This window comes from Furipterus horrens, unplaced genomic scaffold (assembly GCF_987537825.1).
Source record: "Furipterus horrens unplaced genomic scaffold, mFurHor1.1.pri manual_scaffold_4, whole genome shotgun sequence".
Taxonomy (NCBI): domain Eukaryota; kingdom Metazoa; phylum Chordata; class Mammalia; order Chiroptera; family Furipteridae; genus Furipterus; species Furipterus horrens.
Window position 1 is genome coordinate 19,737,367 of NW_028327174.1, and position 21,206 is coordinate 19,758,572.

Below are 21,206 nucleotides of genomic sequence, written 5' to 3' on the forward strand. Positions count from 1 at the left end.
GGCAGCTCAGTAATTCTTCAGAGAGAAATCTGACTCAGTCAAGTCAGGGATCCCGAAAGCTGCAGATGGCACAGAGACCTTTTACAAGTGGCCTGACGTGAGCAGAAGACACCTCTTGTGCTTCCCTAGTCATCAGGTTCATCACTCCGAAGCATAGAAGCTGTAGACTGAGCCCATCGACAAAGGGCCATTTAAGCCAGTGCTGACCACTCTTACCGTGGAAAATTAGTTTTTGCTGGTGGGAACATTAGCTTCCTAGAGTCACCAAATACTGTATGTGGGATAAAACTGAACATTGAACTGCCTCATAAAATGACTTTATATTTTAGGACATGGGAAGAACAGAAGACAGAGCATGCTCTTTTAAGTCTGATAACATGGTTTCAAGCCCAGCCCTGGCCTTTCTTATCAATCAAGGACTCAGATCTGAAGGCAATTATTTCTTTTGGTGGACTTGGAATCTCCGTTTGTCTACACTGTCCTCTTCACAGTGGAATCTTTTTATTTCAGACCTACAGATTGTTTTTATATTTGTTGTCACAGTGTGACAAATTTTTTGTACAGTTGGTTTTAAGGTCTTCTCTGCCATTAGAGCCAGTAGGTTACAGCTATTGATGTAACTGTAGCTGCAATTTTTGTGCAGGACTGAGAAACACAGTGCATTATTTATTGCGGAATCATTGCTGCTAAGTAACTACTGTCTGTTTATTTAACACAACAGTTGAATGCCTGAAGAAGTTGCAGTGGCTTTATTATGTGAATGCATCTGTTTCTCCTCATGAATTTACTGCTGCATTTTTTTGTTTGTTTGTTTTTAAAATTAAACTGCGGTGTTTCCTGGAATGTAAATTCAGCTTTGCTTAACAGTAAGATAAGTGAGCCATCTTGAACACTTTTAAGTTCATGCTGTATAATCTATATAACATTTTTATTGAACATTGGCAAATAGAATAGCTAAGAAATTGATAAGCACATTATGTTTAGGAAAGCATGTGATGCAGAAGCTGATTCAAGCAAGTGAATATCTGACACTTTGGGGATCTCCCATTAGATACCAGTAAATTAAAGCATCCGAAATTATTTATTTTTACCTTGTTTCATAAATATTTACTGCATACTATTGGATATTTGTGTACTAATACACTTATCTGTTTTACATTGTGCGTTAGTGTCGTTAAAACAAAACCATGCAAGTCCAATGAAACATGAGAGGTCTTGTTTTTGTTCATTTCAAATATAATTCTTGTGATAGCAAGGATGCTATATCATGGAGGAACCATTTATTTCATTCGGGGGCTGTATGCGTGTGTCTTAATAACATTCACTTGGAATCAGCCGAAGGCTGTAATATGTCTTTGAAATGAGCCGTGATAAATACAGATGAGAGCAGTGAGGACTAGGAAGCTGTTTTAAGCGTTGTAGTTGTTATCTGTTTACCAGATACAAATATTGCAGTTTTAATTATGCATCTCTTTGAACATCACAAACACACCTGGGTGTTGGTAACAGTGTTTTAAGCATTTGTGTTAACTTTTAAGGACTATTTGTTTAGTGCATCTTACAAACAACAAATCTTAACTGGTATATTTTGAGATGGTCATGTAAATTTTTGGCTTCTATATCATGAAAATAGTCATAACTTAATTTTTTTCCTGACATTCACTGTAAAACATTCAGGGGTCCTACCATTTCTGTTCAGGAAATCTTGTAGTTTATTCTTATTTAACAGTATTAAGTGAATTTTTGTATATTTCATTTTAACTTTATTTGTGAATAGTGATTGTGGCATGTTTAGGGTGTTATTTTAATATTTTATGATACTGAAATTTTAATTTTTTTAAAAAAATTTCTGGAAGAAACAGATTTATGTGTAATGGTGAATATTGGACCACTACTGCTTTTCACATTTGTAAATTAGTTTTATGTTAAACCCTGTAGCCTAACAAACTGCTGTTATTTCTAACTGACAGACATGTATTACTTTGAAGGTTATAAATATGTGGAAATTCCTCCATTTTGTTTTGAAATTTATAATAACAAAATCTCCATGTTGTTAAAATGTGATTCTGTTGTCACAGTTCTTTCTGGGGGAAGAAGGCTGTGCAGAACGGGATCGTTTCCTTTCATGGGCCTCATTCTTGAGGTAATCAGGTCTCACTGTGCCAGTACTATTTAACTTATATTTGTGCCGGCCAAACGACAGTAACCTCCTGTCGTTCTATAGAATAGCACTCAGTTGTAAGGTGTCAGATGTTTTTTGATTTGTTACAAATTTGACATAGTTATACATTTGATTCTTACATATAAAAAGTAAAGAAATATAATCCAGTAGTTATAGGAAGTTCTCCTTCCTCGGAAGTTCTAGGAATGCTCTTTATTTCATTGAGGGATTTGGTGGTTTTTTTTTTTTTTTTTTGATACTTGAGTACCATTCCGATCCTGGAAGCTTTTCAGTGACGAAAATTGAAACTCAGAAATTTCTTAAAATTTGTATTGAGTTCATTAGGATGCCATTGGTTAATAAAATTATATAGCTTACAAGTGTACAGTTCTATAATACACATCTGTATATTGTATCTTGTGTTTACTACCCAAACTCAAGTCTACTTCCATCACCATTTATGCCCCCCTTCACCCTCTTCTACCTCCTCCCCACCCCAATAGTATCACCATACTATTGTCTGTATCTGTGAGGGTTTTCTTTTGTTTTTTTGTTTCATCCTTTCACCTTTTCACCCAGTCCTCCAAACCTCCTCCCCTCTGACGGTTGTCAGTCTGTTCTCTGTATCTGTGAGTCTTAATTTGTTTGTTAGTTTATTTTGTTCATGAAAGTACACATGTAAGTGAAATCATGTGGTATTTGTCTTTCTCCGACTTATTTCACTGAGCATAATGTCCTCCAGGTCTACCCATGTTGTTGCAAAAGGTCAGATTTCCTTCTTTTTTACAGCTGAGTAATATTCCATTGTGTAAATGTTCCACAGCTTTTTTTTATCCACTCATCTATTGATAGGCGCTTGGACTGCTTCCAAATCTTGGCTATTGTAAGTAGCACTGCAGTGCACACACGGGTACATCTATCTTTTTGAATTAGTGTTTCAGGTTTCTTCGGTATAGTCCCAGAAGTGGAATTGTTGGGTCATAAGGCAAATTTTTTGGAAACTCAAAAATTTTGAACCTTGAACACTTACAATTTTTCTTAAACTTACAAGGCTCTTAAAGGTGAGACAGGATTTTTGTTTTCCTTCCAAGTGATGTTAACACACATTAAATATCTTCAGGTATATAAAAGTGGTTGTATTTTTTTGGTGCTTTATCAGCCTATTTAAAAGCCTGTATGTTAACATTTATAACAACTTAACTTTTGGACTCAAGACAGTTTCTGAGGTTTTTTTGAGTGTTTTCACATATTTTTTTAATTGTGATAAACTACGTAACATAAAATTTTCCATAAATATACAGTGGTGGCATTGGATTCACAGTGTTGTATAGCAATTATCACTATTTCCAAAATTTTTCATCACTCCATCAGAAACTCTGTACCCCTTAAGAAATAACCCCCCATTTTTCCCATACCCTGAGTCCCCTATAACCTCAAATATACTTTTTGTCTCTGAATTTGCATATTCTAGGTATTTCATATAAGTGGAACCCTACTATATTTTTCCTTCTGTGTCTGGTCTGCTTCACTTAGCATAATATTTTCAAGGTTTATCGATGTAGTTTGTGTCCGAAGTTCATTTTTTTAAGTATATTTTATTGATTATAATGTTAACAGTCATCCCAATCTTTTTGCCTTTGCCCGCTCCACCCAGTACCCCACTTCTTCTATCAATCTCCCCAATTAGTTCATATCCATGATTCGTGCAAGTTTTGGCTTCTCCCTTTTCTGTACTATTCTTAACATCCCCCTATTTTGTTCCTACCAGTTACGCTTCTTAATCCCTGCTCTGTTTCCCCCATTGTCGCCCTTACCCCTCCCAGTTGATGACCCTCCAAATGATCCCCATACCTATGATTCTGTTCCTGTCCTGGTTGTTTGCTTTGTTTTGTTTTTGCTTTTTATTTATTTTTTTAAGTATATGTTATTATGTTGTTACAGCTGTCCCAATTTTTTTCCCCTTTGCTCCCCTCTGCCCAGTACCACCCTTCCCCCAGCAATCCTATCCCCCTTACTTCATGTCCATGGGTCGTGTATATAAGTTCTTTGGCTTCTCCATTTCCTGTATTATCCTTAACTTCCCCCTGTCTATTTTGTACCAACCAATTATGCTTCTTGATACCTGCACCATTTCCCCATTTCTCCCTCTTCCCCCTCACAGCCGATAAGCCTCAAAATGATCCCCATACCTATGATTCTGTTCCTATTCTGGTTTGCTTAGTTGGATTTGTTTTTATCTTTTAGATTCAGTTGTTGATAGTTGTGAGTTTGTTGTCATTTTAATGTTCATAATTTTGATCTTTTTCTTAAGTCCCTTTGACATTTCATATAATAATGGCTTGGTGATGATAAATTCCTTTAGCTTTACCTTGTCTGGGAAGCACTTTATCTGCCCTTCCATTCTAATGATAGCTTTGCTGGATAGAGTAATCTTGGTTGTAGGTCCTTGCTTTTTATCACCTTGAATACTTCTTGCCAGTCCCTTCTTGCCTGCATAGTTTCTCTGCTTTTTTCTTGCTGCTTTTTTCTCTCGTTATCTTTAACCTTTGGCATTTTAATTATGATGTGTCTTGGTGTGGTCCTCTTTGGGTCTAGCTTGTTTGGAACTCTCTGTGCTTCTCGGACTTGTATGGCTATTTCCTTCACCAAACTTGGGAAGTTTTCCTTCACTATTTTTTCACAGAAGCTTTCAGTTTCTTGCCCTTACTCTTCTCCTTCTGCCACCCCTATGGTTCAGATGTTGGCACGTTTAAAGTTGTCCCAGAGGTTCCTAAGTCTCTCCTCATTTTTTTCAATTCTTGTTTCCTCATTCTGTACTGGTTGACCGTTTTTTTCTTCCTTGTGTTCCAAGTCATTGATTTGAACCCCAGTTTCCTTCCATTTACCATTGGTTTTGTGTGGATTTTCCTTCATTTCATTTAGCATAGCCTCCACTTCTTCCCTTATGCATTTGTTATACTTAAGCATATCTGTCAAGCCTGTGAGCAACTTTATCACCAGTGTTTTGAACTCTGTGTCTGTTAGGTTGGCTATCTCCTCATCACTTAGTTCTCCCACTGGAACCTTGATCTGTTCCCTCTTTTGGGCCATAATTCTCTGTCTCCTCATCCTTTTTTTTTTTTATTCCTGTCTCCTCATCTTGACAGGCCCCCATGTTTGTTTGCCTCTGCATCTTAGGTAGAATTGTCGCATCTGTTTTGTTGTAAGGGGTGGAGCCTTAGGGCGACCTGTTTCACCACATTGTGATGCTGTATGTAGTAGGAGAGGGGTCTGAGAGGGAACAATGCCGCTTGCTCAGCACGCATCCCTTTTCCAGGCACTTCTCCCACTTTCAGATGGGACTGGTGCCTCTAGCTGTTGCCCTGGCCATTGTTCCCAGAGTGGGTGGATTTATGGACGTTCTAGGACCGTGGGGGCCCTTTAAACAAGTGGACTGTGCTGGGAGACCAGCAGTTTCTTCCTCCGCCCCAGCCCCCACTGGTTTGCACAGTCAGAAGCAATGAGGCTTTAATTTCCCCGGCACTGGAACTGTGAGCTGTGCGGTCTGGTCTGGTACTGGGAGTGCTCCCCAGGTGTCCTTCCTAACTTTAAAACATGTGACTGCGCTTTCCACCGGCCTGCCACTGCCTCGGCGGCTGCCGCCACCACCACACTGCATCCTCTCTGCCCCTCCTTCCTGTCCTGTCTGGATGAGTATTTCTTTTCTCTATTTTTGTTTGCTGGAATTCCATGCAATTTGATTTTCTGGAAATCCTGGTTGTCTCTAGTTTTGAGGTAGTTGTATTCCTTGTTAGTTGTGGAGGGAGATGCAGTGTGTCTGTCTAGGCCTCCATCTTTGCCAGAAGTCCAGAAGTCCATTTTTCATGACTGAATACTATTCTGTGATACAAATACACATTTTGTTAATCCCTTCATCTCTTAATGGACCTTGGATTATTGGATTTGCCATTTCTTCCCGTCTGTGGGTTTTCTCTTGCTTTCTAAGATGGAGTCATTTTGATACATAAAGTTTTAATTGTGAGGTACAGTGTATCTTCTTTTTGTTGCCTCTGCTCTTAACGGCATATTTGAGAAACTATTGCCAAATCCAAGGGCATGAATATTTTCCCATTTTGAGTGAGTTAATTTTTGTATATGGTGTTAAATGGAAGGCCAACTTCATTCTTCTGCTAGTGAACATAGTTTCCCAGCACTATTTGTTGAAAAGCCTGTCATTTTCTCACTGGTCTTGACACTTGTTGAAAATCAATTGTCTGTAGGTGTAAGGGTTTATTTGGGGGTTCTCAATTCTATTCTGTTGGTCTACATCTCTGTTCTTCTGCCTGTACCACAATGTTTGATTACTGTAGCTTTTTAAGTTTTGACATCAGGAAGTGTGACTCTTGCCGTGGCTGGTGTTGCTCAGTTGGTTGGAGCGTTGTCCAGATCAATTGTTGGTAAGAGCACATGCCTAGCTTGTGGGTTCGGTCCCTGCTCAGGGTGCGTACAAGAGGCAACCAATCAATGTTTCTCTCCCTTACTTCCCCTCTCTAAAATCAATAAGCGTGTCCTCAGGTAAGGATAAAAATAAAAAGAAGTATGAGTCTTTTTTTGTTCTTTTATAAGATTGTTTTGATTATTGAGGTCCCTTGAAATGCCATATAAATTTTAGGATAAAATTTTTATTTCTGGTAAAAGAAAATGCCATTGGGGTTGTAATAGGAATTGCATTCAATCTGTTAGGATGACCTAACAGTATTGTCTTCCAGTCCATGAATGCAGGATGTCTTTAACTCTTGTAGCAATGTTTTTGTAGTTTTCAGTGTACAAATCTTGTGCTGCCTTGATTAAATTTATTCCTTAAACATTTTATTTTTTGATATTGTAGACAGAATGGTTTTCTTAATTACTTTTCAAGTTTTTTGTTGCTACTGTGTAGAAATACCAGTGATTTTTATGTGTTGATTTTGTGTCTTACAATTTTGCTCCTAACAGTTTTGTGGAGTTTTTTGGGTTTTTTTTTTTTTTTTTTTTTTTTTTTTGTAGATTCTTTAGGGTTTTCTACATATAAGACATCATCTGTAAATACAGTTTTATTTCTTCCTTTCTGATTTGGATGTTTCCCTCCCCTCCCCCCGCTAGGACTTTCAGTACTGTGTTGAATAGAAATGGCAACAGAGGGTATCCTTATCTTGTCCCTAATGTTAGGGGAAAGCTTTCACTCTTTCACCATTGAGTAAGTGACTAGTTGTGGCTAAAGAACAAATGGTAAATTTTCTCCCTCCTTCATCTCAATACAGAACAACTGATAGGACATAAGTTTTAATTTCAGAAATTATATATCTGTTTAAAGCAAATTATATATACATAGCGTGTTTTGATACACCACATTTAAGGCTAGATGACAAGACTCATTTGCTAACTTGTACCCAACGGACAAGTGAAATTTGGGTTATCCCAAGTATATAGAAGTAAATCGACCCACTTGCATCCTCACACCTTTTATCACAAAGTATTTATTGAACAAAAATAATATAACAGTAAAAATGATACATATATGAAAGTGAATGAAGATTTGCAGTCATACAAAAAGATGAGTACAAAGAGACCAATGTTTAGATTATAGTTCTATAAAACTTTAGCCTTAACAGTTTAACACTGATCAAGTAGACATATAAAAAGAAAAAAAAATTTAGTATGTTGTAAAAACTATTTTCTGACTAAAATAGTTGTTTAAAAAACAATAAACATCTCACACACACACACACACACACAGAATGAGGCAGAGCTATAAGGGCTATACTTCAATACCTGCAGTTCTCTATTGGTGTTATAGTGAATTTTTTGATCCATCAACAATTACGGTATTTTTCCATTTCTAGTAAATAGAGCCAGATTATATGTTAATCATTAAGTATTTGAAGGGAAGGAATACAAGAATGAGATTATAGTTATTTGAATATTTCCAGTCAACATTTACATTTAAAGGTATTTTTGGTTGTGATATTTGCACACTGACTTCCTTTTTAGTTTCACTGTAAGAATCTTGCATTAGGAGTGCGTTCTCGTATCTGACAATTTTTTAAATGTTATTGTTTTTTTTACCTAACATAGTTTTGGACTGGTAGTTAAGTTATAGCTAAGCATGGGGAAGGAGAACTAGACTGAGCACTGACCACGGTCCTACCTTCATTCAACAAGCTGTGTGGCCTTAGGCAACTTCCAGCTTCTCCTGTGCAACTGTCCTTATCTGGAAACCAGGTAGGATGGGGATGGGGTAGGATGCATTCTCAAAGGCCCTTTCTAGCTCTAACATTTTATGCTTGGTAAATACCAGCTGGACCAGCTATTTTTGTACAGAATTATCCTTAGCCCATGACAGTAGTGTCTGTTTGTGGATTTTGGGATGAGCCCCATTATTTTATATTCAGAGATTCCTATTGGAATGTTTGGATTTTTCCTCCAGATAAGGGCATTCCTCCCCTCATGTAGAGATGCCAGCATTTGTTATCATAAGAGAATTTTAGATTATTTTGAAAATTCAAGAAATGTTGTTTTTACAAGCTTTGCTTTTTATCCCTGCTATTTAATGCCTGGTTTGCATCAATTAATTATTTAACCACGTTTCAAATTGGTGTCTGTTACTTCGACTTAAGGATCATAGTGAACCTGATCTTGAATTGAAAGCACTGGGCACTTTCCAGTTCTCTTACCTTTATTTAGAACTTTCATAAAGTACAGGCTGATAATGCCTTGGAGTGGTGTCTGCTGGTTTTTTTGAAGGAACAGCAAATATGTTCCTATTATCACCGCTCTTAAACTACACTACACAAAGTAATTCAGTCTTCGAAACTTACATAATCAGTTCAGTTCGATGGTGATGAGGTTTCTGAAGAATCTTGTATTCGTCGTTTCCGATTTCTTTCATTCTCACCCTAAATTTGGTGGTAATAACCTCTCAGTTCCCACAAGCCGGGCTACACCTATACGCATGAAGGCAGCTGGTGTTCCAGAACTGTTTCTTTATCATTTGTATTCAACCCCAGTCTGTGAGCCTCTTCCAAAGCATGGGATGTTTAAATGTTAATTATAGCTCCAGGGGTTTAGAGAAACCTTAACTCATAATGATATAGGAAGTGTATCAGAGAGGTGTGATTCTCTATGGAAAACAGGGAGAACTAAGGCTAACTGTTTGAAAATAGAATATGCTAACCTAGAAAATATCCCAGAGGGAGGAGAGAATAAACTTGATAGGACTTTTCCATTTCAAGTTTTTTTTTGTTTGGGAGGAGTCTAAAAGATTGTAAACCGCTAGGAGGCTAGCCTTTCAAATTCCTTTTTTAAAAAATGCACTTTCGAACATTTTCTTTTATGGATGTTTATTGTCTAAATATGGCTTAGTTTCTTCTTATAAAAACATTACTTAGACATTACACTTACTGAATTTCAGTTCAAAAGAGGTTCTAAGGCAATTCTTATCACTGAAAGCAAAAAAGAAAAATGTGAATATGCTTTCATGTTGCCTACTTGTGAAAAATAATGAAATTCTATTAGAGAGCTGTTTGATACTAATTTTTGTCTTTCAAACATTTTTTCTTAATACTAAAAAATATATAAATCATTTACATAAAACTAAATGCAAAGGAAGGCACAGCTGGTTAATAGTGTATATAAGCACAGTTCATCATATGCAGAATTAAAAGAGAAAAAGCTTCACATCCTTAATTAGTTACACTGAAAACCATTAAGAAAAGTTCTTCACCGTCAACAGTGTTCAACACTTAAGAGCTAAGAGGATATAAAAAAAAACAAAACATTAAAATTCGCTTAATGCAAAACATTTTTATATATACTTGAATATAAAAAGTTTTTAAAATGCTAACATATATCTAGACCATCCATGTTATGAAAAGTGCAAACCAAATTAACAGAGGGTTTCACAAAGTCCTTCTCATGACACAGGTAAACTAGCCCATGGGGACAAATTTGTTTCATCAGTTAATGAGTCTTTAGTTGTGGCCAGATGTCATCAGGACTTCTGAGAGTTCGAAGAAAGCAGTACTGGAGAAGCAGCTCTGTCCAGACTCGGGATTGGCACTGGCATGTGCCCATTAAGCAGTGTTGGAAACTGTAGGGGACAAAAGATTTTTAAAATAATTATTGCAGATCTATTGGGAAGAACTTGAGTTCTCTACATTCCTAGAGAGACCGAAGTGGATCCGTTCTGCCATCACCCCTGTGATACAGGTAAGTTGCAAATTATTTTACAGGCTGAGTAAGTTGGAAGTCAACAATGAGGTTAGGGTTACGTACAGCAAAGAGAGGATAAGGCCCAGGAAATGTCTTTATATGACCAGGCTACTAGAAAGAAGAAAAAAAAAGGACTTTATATGCTGCTAAAGTATATTCTAATTTTTATAAGATTCCACGCTATGTAGAATTATGATTTGTTTCAATATTATGAAAAAGAAATTAACTGGCTTTACATGTAAACCAGTAATTTCTAATACTGTATTTTGAAACTGGCCATCAATTTTCCAGAGTACTACAAAGACGCTTCCCAGTAATGGTTAAAAATGAGGGATGTTGTTATCATAAAACATTTAGAAAGCAAGAACATCTTTATTTGAGGTTGAGAAGGTTCTAATTTAAAACAGTAATATCCAACTTCACAGAGGGGTCACCCATATATTCCAAAATGCAAAGAATAATGTTGATTTCTCTATTCTTATAACTAAGACGATCAATAGAATGAAGACATATATGCTTTGATGGCTTTCAAGTCTGCAAGAAGTACAGCAGGTATATTCCCAAGTGAACAAGAATAATGAAGGCCTCAACTAGATTTTCATTGTCTAGGAGTGATACGTGTCAGAAGGATCTCCGGGGCTCTCTTCCAGTTTAATTTATCTAGACTTGTCGGCAGCCGTCCGTCTCGAGAGACGATGGTGTAGCTTCTTAAGAGTCTATCTGCACCGCCGAGAATGGTTGTGCAGTCCGACTCGGGAGTGACACGGTGTCTGTCTCCTCCCGTGTTGAATCGACATCTTGCGATGACGCTGGAGTGTCCTCTCCAGTGAAGCTGAAGCTACAGAGCCTGGGCAGGGTGATATGGAGGGTCTGCTGTTGCCCATGCAGCAGACCCCCCCTCTCTTCGCAGCTGAAGGGTCCAAGGGAAAGACGGAGTCAATACAGCCTGGCTTCAGGTGCGCCGCAGGAGTTGCCGGTGTTGACTACAACGTCAAACCGCCTTAGGGACTCCGGCTCCAGATTTTCTGTCGGGGTTTACTCCCTTAGCCTTTCCCCTGAAGAGGTATGCCGCAAGGCAGCGGAGGTTTTTTGGAGACAGAGTTTTCCTTCTCTGATGTGCCCTGACTGGAAGATCGAACCAGCGACACTTAGCTCGCAGGCCGACGCTCAATCCACTGAGCCAAACCAGCCACTAAATAAGAATTAAATATTAAACTTCACTGAAACACTAAATGTCAAACTAAAGAGCCTGGTACGTGTTAGAAGTACAACAAATATTTGTAGAACAATATCTTTTTGGAATTTTCCAGCTCTTTCACATAATTGGTATGTGTCTCGTGCCTTACAGTTTATCAATGGTTGTCATTTCATTTGCGATCTAGAGCCTGAAAGATAAGTTTGGTCCTCCCCTTTTTATAGGGGAGAAAACAAGAGTTCAAATAAGTTCAGGATTGGCTAAAGGTCATAGCTAATAAGCATTGAAGCCAAGTTTTAAACTGCACTTTCTGTGCCAAACTGCCCCATTTATTTTTGGCAGGGCTCGGGGAGGGGAGTGCTCTTTAATTCCCGTTTTCGTTTCTTCAGTGGTTATTGGTGTATTCTAGGTTTTTGTTTTCTGACACTTTGGAATATTACTTTACAGAATTTTATCCATTTCAACTGGGTTATAAAAACCTACTTGCGAGTCTGCTCCTAACCACTAATCCCACTGACTTAGAGCAGCTATTTTTAACCCTTTCCATCTCATGGCACACGAACTACTAAAGTTCTGCAGCGCATCAGAAAAAAATGTATTTTTACTGCTCTGACAAAAAATAGGCACAATTTTGATTCATTCACACCGGACAAGCTATTTGTTGTATTGGCTGTTGTCATATTTTTATTTGCCAATCTAGGGGAAAAAGAGGTCAGTCCTTGATGAAATAGGCAGGGATCACATGTTTTCAAAATTCTTGAAGCACACCAGCAAAATCGCTGACTTATAGAGTGAACATTAACATTGGGAGAACAGCAGTTCTGATTTTTCATTCTTTTAGTTTATTTGCATCTCCTCTCACTTTGATTTAGTCTCTGCTTTTAAAAATATATGCGTGATTTCTGCCGTTGGTCCTTTATGTCTCTACACTCAAGGGTCACAGTTTCTCTTGGCTAGCCTGGCTGTTCTGAAACGCGTGTGCTAGTCATCTTTGTTGGCCCTGATCGCCCCCCGCCCCCACCCTGTCCCCTTTCTCCTATACTGGACTCAACAGCAACTTCCTGTTGTTGGTCAGCCGTACCTACCGACGCCTCCTCCCCACAAAACTTGCCCTTCTGTGCCCGTTTTGACGTCAGTGACAGTGGCGGTTATGAGTAGCACAACCCTAGGCTTGGGTCAGCTGTGCCTCTTAACGTGTGATCTGGGTAAACTGAAGCAGCATCTCTGGACCTTAGTTTCTTTATTCAAATAGAACTATTGTGAGTATTAAACGAGAAACCACAAAGAGCCCTAAGAACAATGTCTGGCATACAGTAAATGTTAACTACTGTTATTAATAGCACTTCCAGTCTTTTATTCACTTAGTGATCTATGGCCTCTTCCTAATCTGCATTACCTACTTACTCTTCAGACGCAACTAAGTCTTCCTCTCGATTTTACTTGTAGAATACCTTCTAAATGTATCCCTGTTTCCACTGTTCTCATCTAAAAGACGGCTCTGCCCTCAGTATTTGAAACTGTGTGAATTTTCTCACATCTTCCTGCCCCGTCCGCTTCCAGCTTTCTCTTCAGGCCTTCCTCTGCACAAATCGAGAATTTCTTTCTAAAATAGAGAGGGCTGTCACACTGTCTCCATCTTTAAAAGCCTCCCCTGGTTAACCCTTAAGAGACCGAGGAGGGAACTCGAGCACACTGTTGAAGTCCCACAGCTGCTTTTCCAGTCTGACTCCCCAGTGCCTTCTTAAACAGACTGTGTCCTTTCATATTCAAAGCTGCTCTAGTAATCTAGAACGTGCTTTTAAAAATCCTGTCCCTTCTTAGCTGAGCTCAGATGCCACTTCCTTGGCGCTTTAGTCCAGGCCCCAGCTGCAAAGAGCTATTACTGCTGGGTTCTTACCGGGCTTTGTTGACACATTAGCTATTGTGCCCATACTGTGTAACCCCTAAGTCTCTGCCTCAAAGCATTACAAATATTTGCTGGGTTAGATGTGTTGAATTAAAAATTATAGAAAACATTCTCAAGTACAAACGTCATTTAGTTCCACCTTGTTTCAAGATATATCTGTACTTCCTAGGCTTATTCCAACTTTTATCAAAATCTGTTTCAAAAATGGAAGACACCCTATTGACAAACTTAAAGTGACATCAGTTTCAAATGGACAGATCGGCATTTCATTTGTAAATCAAGGTTGTATTTTTAGATTTAACACCATATGTCTGCGTCCTCTCTCTGAAACAAGTCTCAGTTACTAAGCATGCCTCTTTCCAGAAAGTGGAATATCTTCTCTCTCCTTCCTTTCAATTCTTTAGGATCTGCTACAACACGTCTATCAGGGGACCTTCTGTGCAAAACCTTACCAGCACTGTCAGCTTACTCTGCAGCTTCTGATCTACTTTGCTAATCCATGACGCTAAGGATTCTGATCTACTTTTCTAATCACACAGTGAAGTTGCCAGCATCATTTAAAACATATTTTTTTCTTCCTCCAACATATTTATATATAGCGCATGTAAAAAAGGTTTGTTACTGTCAAAGAAAATTATTTTTATTAATTGAAAGGGGGTACTGTGATATTCACCGGGATTTTGTAAACCCATCATTTGAAATACCTAATTTTAAAAATCAGAAAGTCTAGGGAGCATTTGATATCTTGCTCCCAGTATATGTCGTCAGTTTGGCTCAAACTCCTACAAAAACTTCCAAAAAGAAGTATTCTTTCTCTTATCATGTTTTGTTATTTATCATTTTCAAAATAACTTATTTCAATGTTTACCACACTCAACTGCTCTTATTACAGGAAGAATAAAATTTGAAGAGGTTTTTCCTAGTCTCACGGACCTCAATCAAAAAGAGAGTCCGGGGGCCCTGTTAGCCATTCAAACATGGTTGTATGGGCCGGGGTGTGTGTGTGTTACAGTTTGTATGGGATATAATACAATATTTAATAAATAATACAATAATAAATTGTTTCTTGTATTCACAATTATAACCCAACTTTTGCCCACCAGTGTGTTTTGAATGGCTCCAGGAGAGAGGGCAGGCCCTTTTTGTGAAATTAAAATTCACAAAAAGGCCTTAAGGAAGGCCTTAAATGCAGCAATTTCTTCTACAGAATTCTCAATGTAAATTGGGAATGACTGGTCTGCAGTGGTTCTCAAAGTGTAGTCCCTGGAGCAGCACTATCACTGGAATTTAAAAAGAATGTTATCTGGCCCCATCCCAGACCTTCTGAATCAGAAACTCAGGGATGGGACCCAGCAGTCTGTTTTAAATACACCTTCCAGCTGATTCTATTGCATGCTAACTTTGAGAATCACTTGCTTACAGTTGTGACACAAAAGGATACATCTCCCAACCCCTAGAGCTCCAGGTAGCATGAAAATGTATAGAAGCACTGTAGGGAGAAATGGGCTAGAAAAGGTTAAGTACCTAAGGCAAGGTATGCAGAACAACTCCCAAGTAATAGTTCTCCATGGCTTCCTTGGGAGGTCACCAAGCCCTGCACCAATCAGGTGGCAGAATTTCCAGTAAGGAGGGAAGTGAGCATCCATTCACTATTAACAAATGTCTGCTGAACCCTATTCTGGAGCCCGGGATTAGAGTAGTACTGCAGTCCCTGCTGCCGTGCAGCTTGCTGTGCGTATGCACCACGCAACAGCTGCTCTCCTGGGGGGCTCTAATACTAGAATACTGCTGCTCCAACCTGGAGATGTTGAGGAAATAAAGAAGGTCTTCTAGCTCTCCATCAAAAGATTACAAATCTAAAGTTTTACTAAGACTACATTTGCTCGCTGCTTTTTGTTTGCGCTTTTTGTTCATTTTTGTTTCCCTGCCTGAAATAGTATAATGGTTATGAATCAGTATGTTGGCTGTGCATGACCACAGCTTAATTTCTTGAGCTGGGAAGAAGGGCCAGGAAGAGAAACTTGATGATTCCAGGAATACATGACAGCTTGACACCCTACCTCCACCCGACTAGGAAACCAGAGAAGCAAGATAGCAATCAAAACCTCCTCTGCCCCACCCTTCTTCAAACAAGACCCTAAATCCCACCATGCACAGCAGAGGTAAAGATTAACCCTGACAAGGAAAACAACCAACTCAAAAAAGCATGGAGACCTGAAATTTTTTAACACATACTTTCTTAGACATTTCTTGACAATTTCTTAGGCAGCCATTCAGTCAGTCAACAATAATTACGGGAGCATCATTTGTGTAACCGAGCAGTGTGCTAGATGTGGGGGGCACAAAGCGGTGACCAAGATGCAGTTCTGGCCTCTTGCAGGCCCACAGTCTAGTGGGGGAGGTCGCCAGATGGAACAGGCCGTCATGATACAACGTGGAAAGTGCTAGAGGCAACAGGGTCAGGAGCACTACAGCTGGAGTGGTGTGAGCCACACTGGGGGGCAGGTATGGGGTTCAGGGCGGGTGAGATGTGGGGTGCAGGGGCCCAGAATTAGGTAAAGAAGGTGTTGGCACTTTATGCAGCTTTGCTTCATTCCTGTCCCTAGGATCCCTTCTGTCTCACACTCACATATTCAACGTAGTCAAACAGGAATGTCTTGGTCCGTGAGTGACAGTCAAAAAGGAAATCGTCATTTCCACTCACTAGCAAGTGGTGCCACTGTGCAAACCTAGTGTGCGAGTGAATAATGAATGTGCTTACCTAGCAGTACAGGGAGTTTTGCAAGATAAAGCCGCTAAGACTTAAGTTTTTAACCAAATGCCCTGGATACTCCTTTTTTTATTATGGAACAAGGAGAACTTGATTATGTATCCCAGAATTATACAGATAACTTTGCTACTAGAGGAAAACCTTCACCATCTTTCATTTTAAATCATGTCACTGTTGACTAATACATTCATACTTTTAAGTCTTGTGAGATTTTTTAATAAAATATAATTTTTAAAGTTTTGCCTTTTCCTTAACCAGTATCCAGTTTTCATAGTCAATGAAGATTCCAGAACACTGCGAGAAGGAATTGCTCTATGTGGGGATGGCTGAGGCAAGTACCCCACTTACGCCCCAGTGAACAGGCCTGTCTTTGAAGGCCGCCTCAGTAACAGAAGCCCCCTTTGGAAGCCTAACATGTTAAGCAAACATAGGACAGGACTCACTGTTAACCTGCAGGATGTACCGGGGAACACATCCCTCAGAAGTCCATTGTTTAGAAGTTCATTTCCAAATGCTCACCTGGAACAGCGTGTTTGGCCCTTGCAGGCGGGCAGGACTCAGTGGAGCAACTGGACTAAGGCTGCTCCAGAAATGTATGCTGGACAGCAGCGGACTCGGAGTCAGAAGCAATCCGTTTGGTGTCTAGCAAAGAAAGCACACAGACAGTTTTTAACACAGGGGTGGCCTCACTCCAGCCACGATTAGCAGTCACGCACTGCCCATGAACTGAGAAACACGTCTCATCATCTTAAGAATATTGGACAACTCTGATTTCTGCCAAGGCTGCACACTGTTTAATGTTAATTTTCTTTAATGCGAATTGTATTAGCATAGCAATTTTTAAAAGCACAGAGGTGCAGACAAGCTATCGTCCTTAAACATTCTAGTGGAAAACTCGAGTTTGTAGCAACCTTTGTCCTGATGGTTTCTTCAGTTTGCACCCTCCTCCCTAGATTCAGCAAGACTGAGTGTACCACAAAAGGCATCCAGTACAGGGCTTTATTTTTTTTTTTCTTGTCTGTACTTCCTTAGTTTCCTATAGTGGACATCCAGGCTTCATTTTTCCCTATCAATGGCCCTTTAATACTTTAGGATTTGCTGCTAAAATACCCTGTAGCAGTTTCTTCAAAAGCTCTGAACTAGGTTTTCCAGATTTCACTCCGGATGTGGGGCTGATGAGAATTCATCTCCCTGGCAATGGTTTGAAAGGGCTGGGGGGGTGGGGGGGATCCTTCATTGTCAGATTGGGTGTAAAGCCAGAACTCTGGGTTTCCCAGGAGAATGCCAAGGACTGCATTTGCTTGCACACCCTCAGCAGGAGTCCCGGCCAGCTGGTGAGTCTGCATGGCTTTCAGCAAAGGCAAACTCCCTTGCCTAGGGCGTTTTTCACCTTTGGAGACTAGAAGGAGCTCCTCAGGTGCTTTTGTTATATCAGCAGGTGCTTTGTGTAAGAAGAACCACATTTCAGATTGCATCACGCTAGATGCTCAAGTGTTATTTTTCTCTAGAATTGACCTAAGCAGCTTTGTTAATTATGGAGACAGTTTGGCTTAAATGGAAGCTGAAAGTTCTGCTCTGCTCAGTAGAAGGGAGAGGAAGATCCAAAGGTTCTCAAACTGTGAAGCTGCTGAAAGGTAAACAAGTTTATCCCAAATTATTTGAGTCTTTGGTTACACAGCATTTTCTACATATTGAATGACCTATATATAAGGTTACTAAGAGAAATACCTGTTTTGGATAAGCTTCCCATTTGTTCTAATCCAAGGCAATTTCACAAGTGTGCCCTGGCCTAACAGTTAAGACTTAATGGTTCCGCCCTAACTGGTGTGTCTCTGTTGGTTGGGTGTTGTCCTACAAAGCAAAAGATAGTCCTACAAATCAAAAGATCGTCGCAGGTTCAATTCCCAGTCAGGGCACGTGTCTGGGTTGTGGGTTCGGTCCCCGGTCATGACACATAACAGAGGCAACTGATCAGTGTTTCTCTCCCTCTCTTTCTCTTTCCCTGCCCCTCTCTAAAAATAAATAAATAAAATCCTTCCAAAAAGAAAAAAGACTTAACGGTTCAGCATGGGCTCTGCCAGGGTTTCAGAACCACTACTTCTTAGCTAGGTAACCTCTCTATACCTCAGTTTCCTACTCTTTAAAGTGGGGAGGAAAAGTGCCTCTGTTACAGGATTGTTGGGAAGATTAAATAAGATGACCCACGTAAGACTCTTAGTATGTACCTGGCACAGCAAATGCTAAACAAGTGTTAAAAGACAGTTATCATTAGTAATTAATTAAAGGTCTTCCTGACACACGAAATGTATTTCACCTATTCATGGGAGAAACTCTCAGCTGTATGTAGAAAAGTACTTCATGTTCTGCAATAGATAAGCCAGTCTCGTCAGCTGGTACTTGACGGCTTCTCTCAGTCCGAGGCTCAAGTCCACAGGCTCAGGTGATCTGAGAGCTAATATTTGCATGTTCCTCTGGAGTCCAGTTCCAACCACAGCGTGCCACATTAACGTTTAATAACCAGTGTGTTCGGAGCCTCCTCATTTACCCACCGATGGAGATCTCAAAGCTCTAATGAGATAAGGAGTCTTCTAAACTACAAAGCCTAGCTAGCTTTCTCTCACCTGTGGCCAGAAATACATACCCATTCTTCTTTAATCCTTTGAGCTATATGTAAAGTGTAGCATTTACATTTTCATAGTCTAACATTTGTACCCATGTCTGGAGTTGAGATGTTAGCATGTATGTTTTTCTCAGGGCTACGACATGTATTCAGAATGCAGAAGCCCTCTGTTCTCAGGCTGAATCTTTGAAATGCCTTTCATAATATATGCAAATGAATATTGTGTAGTGACTTCATCCTCTCCTCTCCCTCCATCTCTGACCTCCCTGCAGATCCTGTGGTCTTAAAAGAAACAACTGTCTGGTTGCTCTTTTAAGGAAAGTCTTTATAAAGCCTGCCCTGGGTTATCTCAAGTTCAGTGACAGCCTTCAGAGCATGTCTCTACATCACCCGGCGTCGGGCAGGGAGGGCTGAGCCTAAGGACTAGAGGGCAATGAGAGAAGCCCCAGCGAAAGGCTGCCTCCTCTTCCACGCACCCTTTGAATGGCAGAGTTCCTGTTCCCATCAGCTGCCAGGGAGGGAGATGCCCTGCCCGGCATTCACTTTCAAGTGCAAAAACCCTCCTACCAGGGTCTCCTTTCCATCCATCCTCCTCGCCCAGCTCTGCCACTTATTAGTGAGTCTCCTAAAAAGCTCCCACATCTGAGCTAAAACCTGGTGAGCTGGTGTCCAGACCTGCCACACCTGAGTGCCCTCTGACCTCCTCCTTCCCCTGCCTCCCTCTGCCCATCAAAGCGCCACCACCTCAAAGGAGACTTCCTTCCCTGTTCTCCCTTCAACCAGATGTCACGTTTTATTTTCTGAATTCTTATCACACTTTATAACCCCCTTTGAAACACATTCTGCCTCATGATATGGTAATAATTTGCATATTTTTATTACGCCCCTTTCTGTAACCTCTGTGCTGTGGTGCCTTGCTCATCTCCAGCCCACCTGTAGCACACGGCTCCTGAATACCTGATGAGCTGCATGGCGTGTAACTCGAGGTGTATGCCCTCGCTTCTCACCTGTCGGGTGTCTCGCTTGGAATGCCCCACCTGTTCAAATGTGAATGTATCACCGTTTTTCCAAATCCAGTGTTTATGACTCCCCATTTCTATCCAAGTGCCACTGTTTATCCACTCAAGAAGTGCTGGACATAGTAATGTATCATGTGCCAGAGATGCAATACAACCCAGCATGCCCGTCCCCAAGATGCAAAATGCCTTCCCCTTGCCACAACCTCTGGGCAGGGTCTGGGGACCCTTCCTTGAACTCACTCCTATCGGTTCCCTCATTGCCACTCCTGCTGCACAGGTGCAACCCCCTTAGCCGCAACTCTGGGTCCCTCCATAACCGGGTTTCAGACACTCCCTAAGTCCCTATCTGAACCCTCCCACTTTGCTTGATATGCCCCAAACTTATCTAACAGACACAGGGAACCACAGAATCTCGACCCACCAGTTCTTGAGCAGAATTCGTTCCAGAACTTCCCGGATCACCCAGCTCCCTGAGCTAGCCCCACCCCACAGGTGAACAACTCTGCTCCCCTGGTTTTCACCACACCTGACACGCTGATGACTCCCTCACGTTACCTCCGGCCCCACACGCCCTCCTCAATTCCAGCTGCAGCTGGGTGTTTCCACCCGACGCAACGTGGCCCAAACTGAACTTGGAACCTTTCCCTCTGAGCTGCTGCTTCCTCCCATACTCCTCAGACTCAACTTCAGGTTCTCCCTACCCGCTCCACACCCGGTAACCGAGTCCTGCTGTTGGCATTCGCTTTGTGTCTCTCGGATCTGTCACCTTTGGGCCCACCCGACTGTCACAGTCTTAGATCCTCACTGCCTCTCACCTGGAATGTTATAATAGTGCCCTAACGGGTCCCAGCCTCGCTTCCGTCGAATCCGTGTCATCAGGATGATTTCTAAAACACAACTGGAACTATGTCACTCATACCCCATCTCCTACTCCTTCCTTTATCTTTAACACTTACCTCCCCCCCTTCCTAAATGTACTAAGCCATTTCACACCTTTAGGCCTTGGCTCAAACTCTGCCTCTGCCTACAACACCCTCTGCCCCTCATCTGCTAGATAAGTGGCTATGGTCCCTCAGCACTCTGCCCAAGTGTGCTCCCCGTTCCATGAAGTTCTCTCAATTACCCTTCCCCGTCCCCAGCGTAGCCAATACCTCCCTCCTCTGCATTCCTTTCTGCCTAAGTACCCCGTTGGTACCGCATCTGGGGTACTCATTTAACCAACGTAAGGCAAGTCACTCCTATCAGGGATGCTCTGATTCACGTGTATATCCCCAGCTCCAAGCACAGCAGCTAACCCTAAGTGCTT

At 40.7% G+C, this 21,206-nt stretch overlaps 2 protein-coding genes across 3 annotated transcripts in view; one reads left to right on the top strand and one right to left on the bottom strand.

The window, feature by feature from the left end:
- CDK17 (cyclin dependent kinase 17) overlaps positions 1 to 21,206 on the top strand; it is a 397,794-nt gene that overhangs the window by 79,646 nt on the left and 296,942 nt on the right. The window contains exon 17 of one of the 2 annotated variants that reach the window (XM_090272670.1): positions 330 to 2,259. The exons of the other annotated variant lie outside the window; for it this stretch is intronic. Coding sequence (XP_090128796.1) covers positions 330 to 367 — 38 coding nt within the window. The 3' untranslated portion in view covers positions 368 to 2,259. Of the gene's footprint in view, positions 1 to 329; positions 2,260 to 21,206 lie in introns of those variants that run through there. 2 annotated transcript variants of the gene reach the window in all.
- The window catches only part of ELK3 (ETS transcription factor ELK3), a 67,758-nt gene continuing 56,197 nt past the window's right edge, over positions 9,646 to 21,206 (bottom strand). Inside the window, exons 4-5 of the mRNA XM_090272664.1 lie at positions 16,781 to 16,903; positions 9,646 to 10,268 (exon numbers count right to left, since the gene is read on the bottom strand). Coding sequence (XP_090128790.1) covers positions 10,170 to 10,268; positions 16,781 to 16,903 — 222 coding nt within the window. The 3' untranslated portion in view covers positions 9,646 to 10,169. The remainder of the gene's footprint in view (positions 10,269 to 16,780; positions 16,904 to 21,206) is intronic.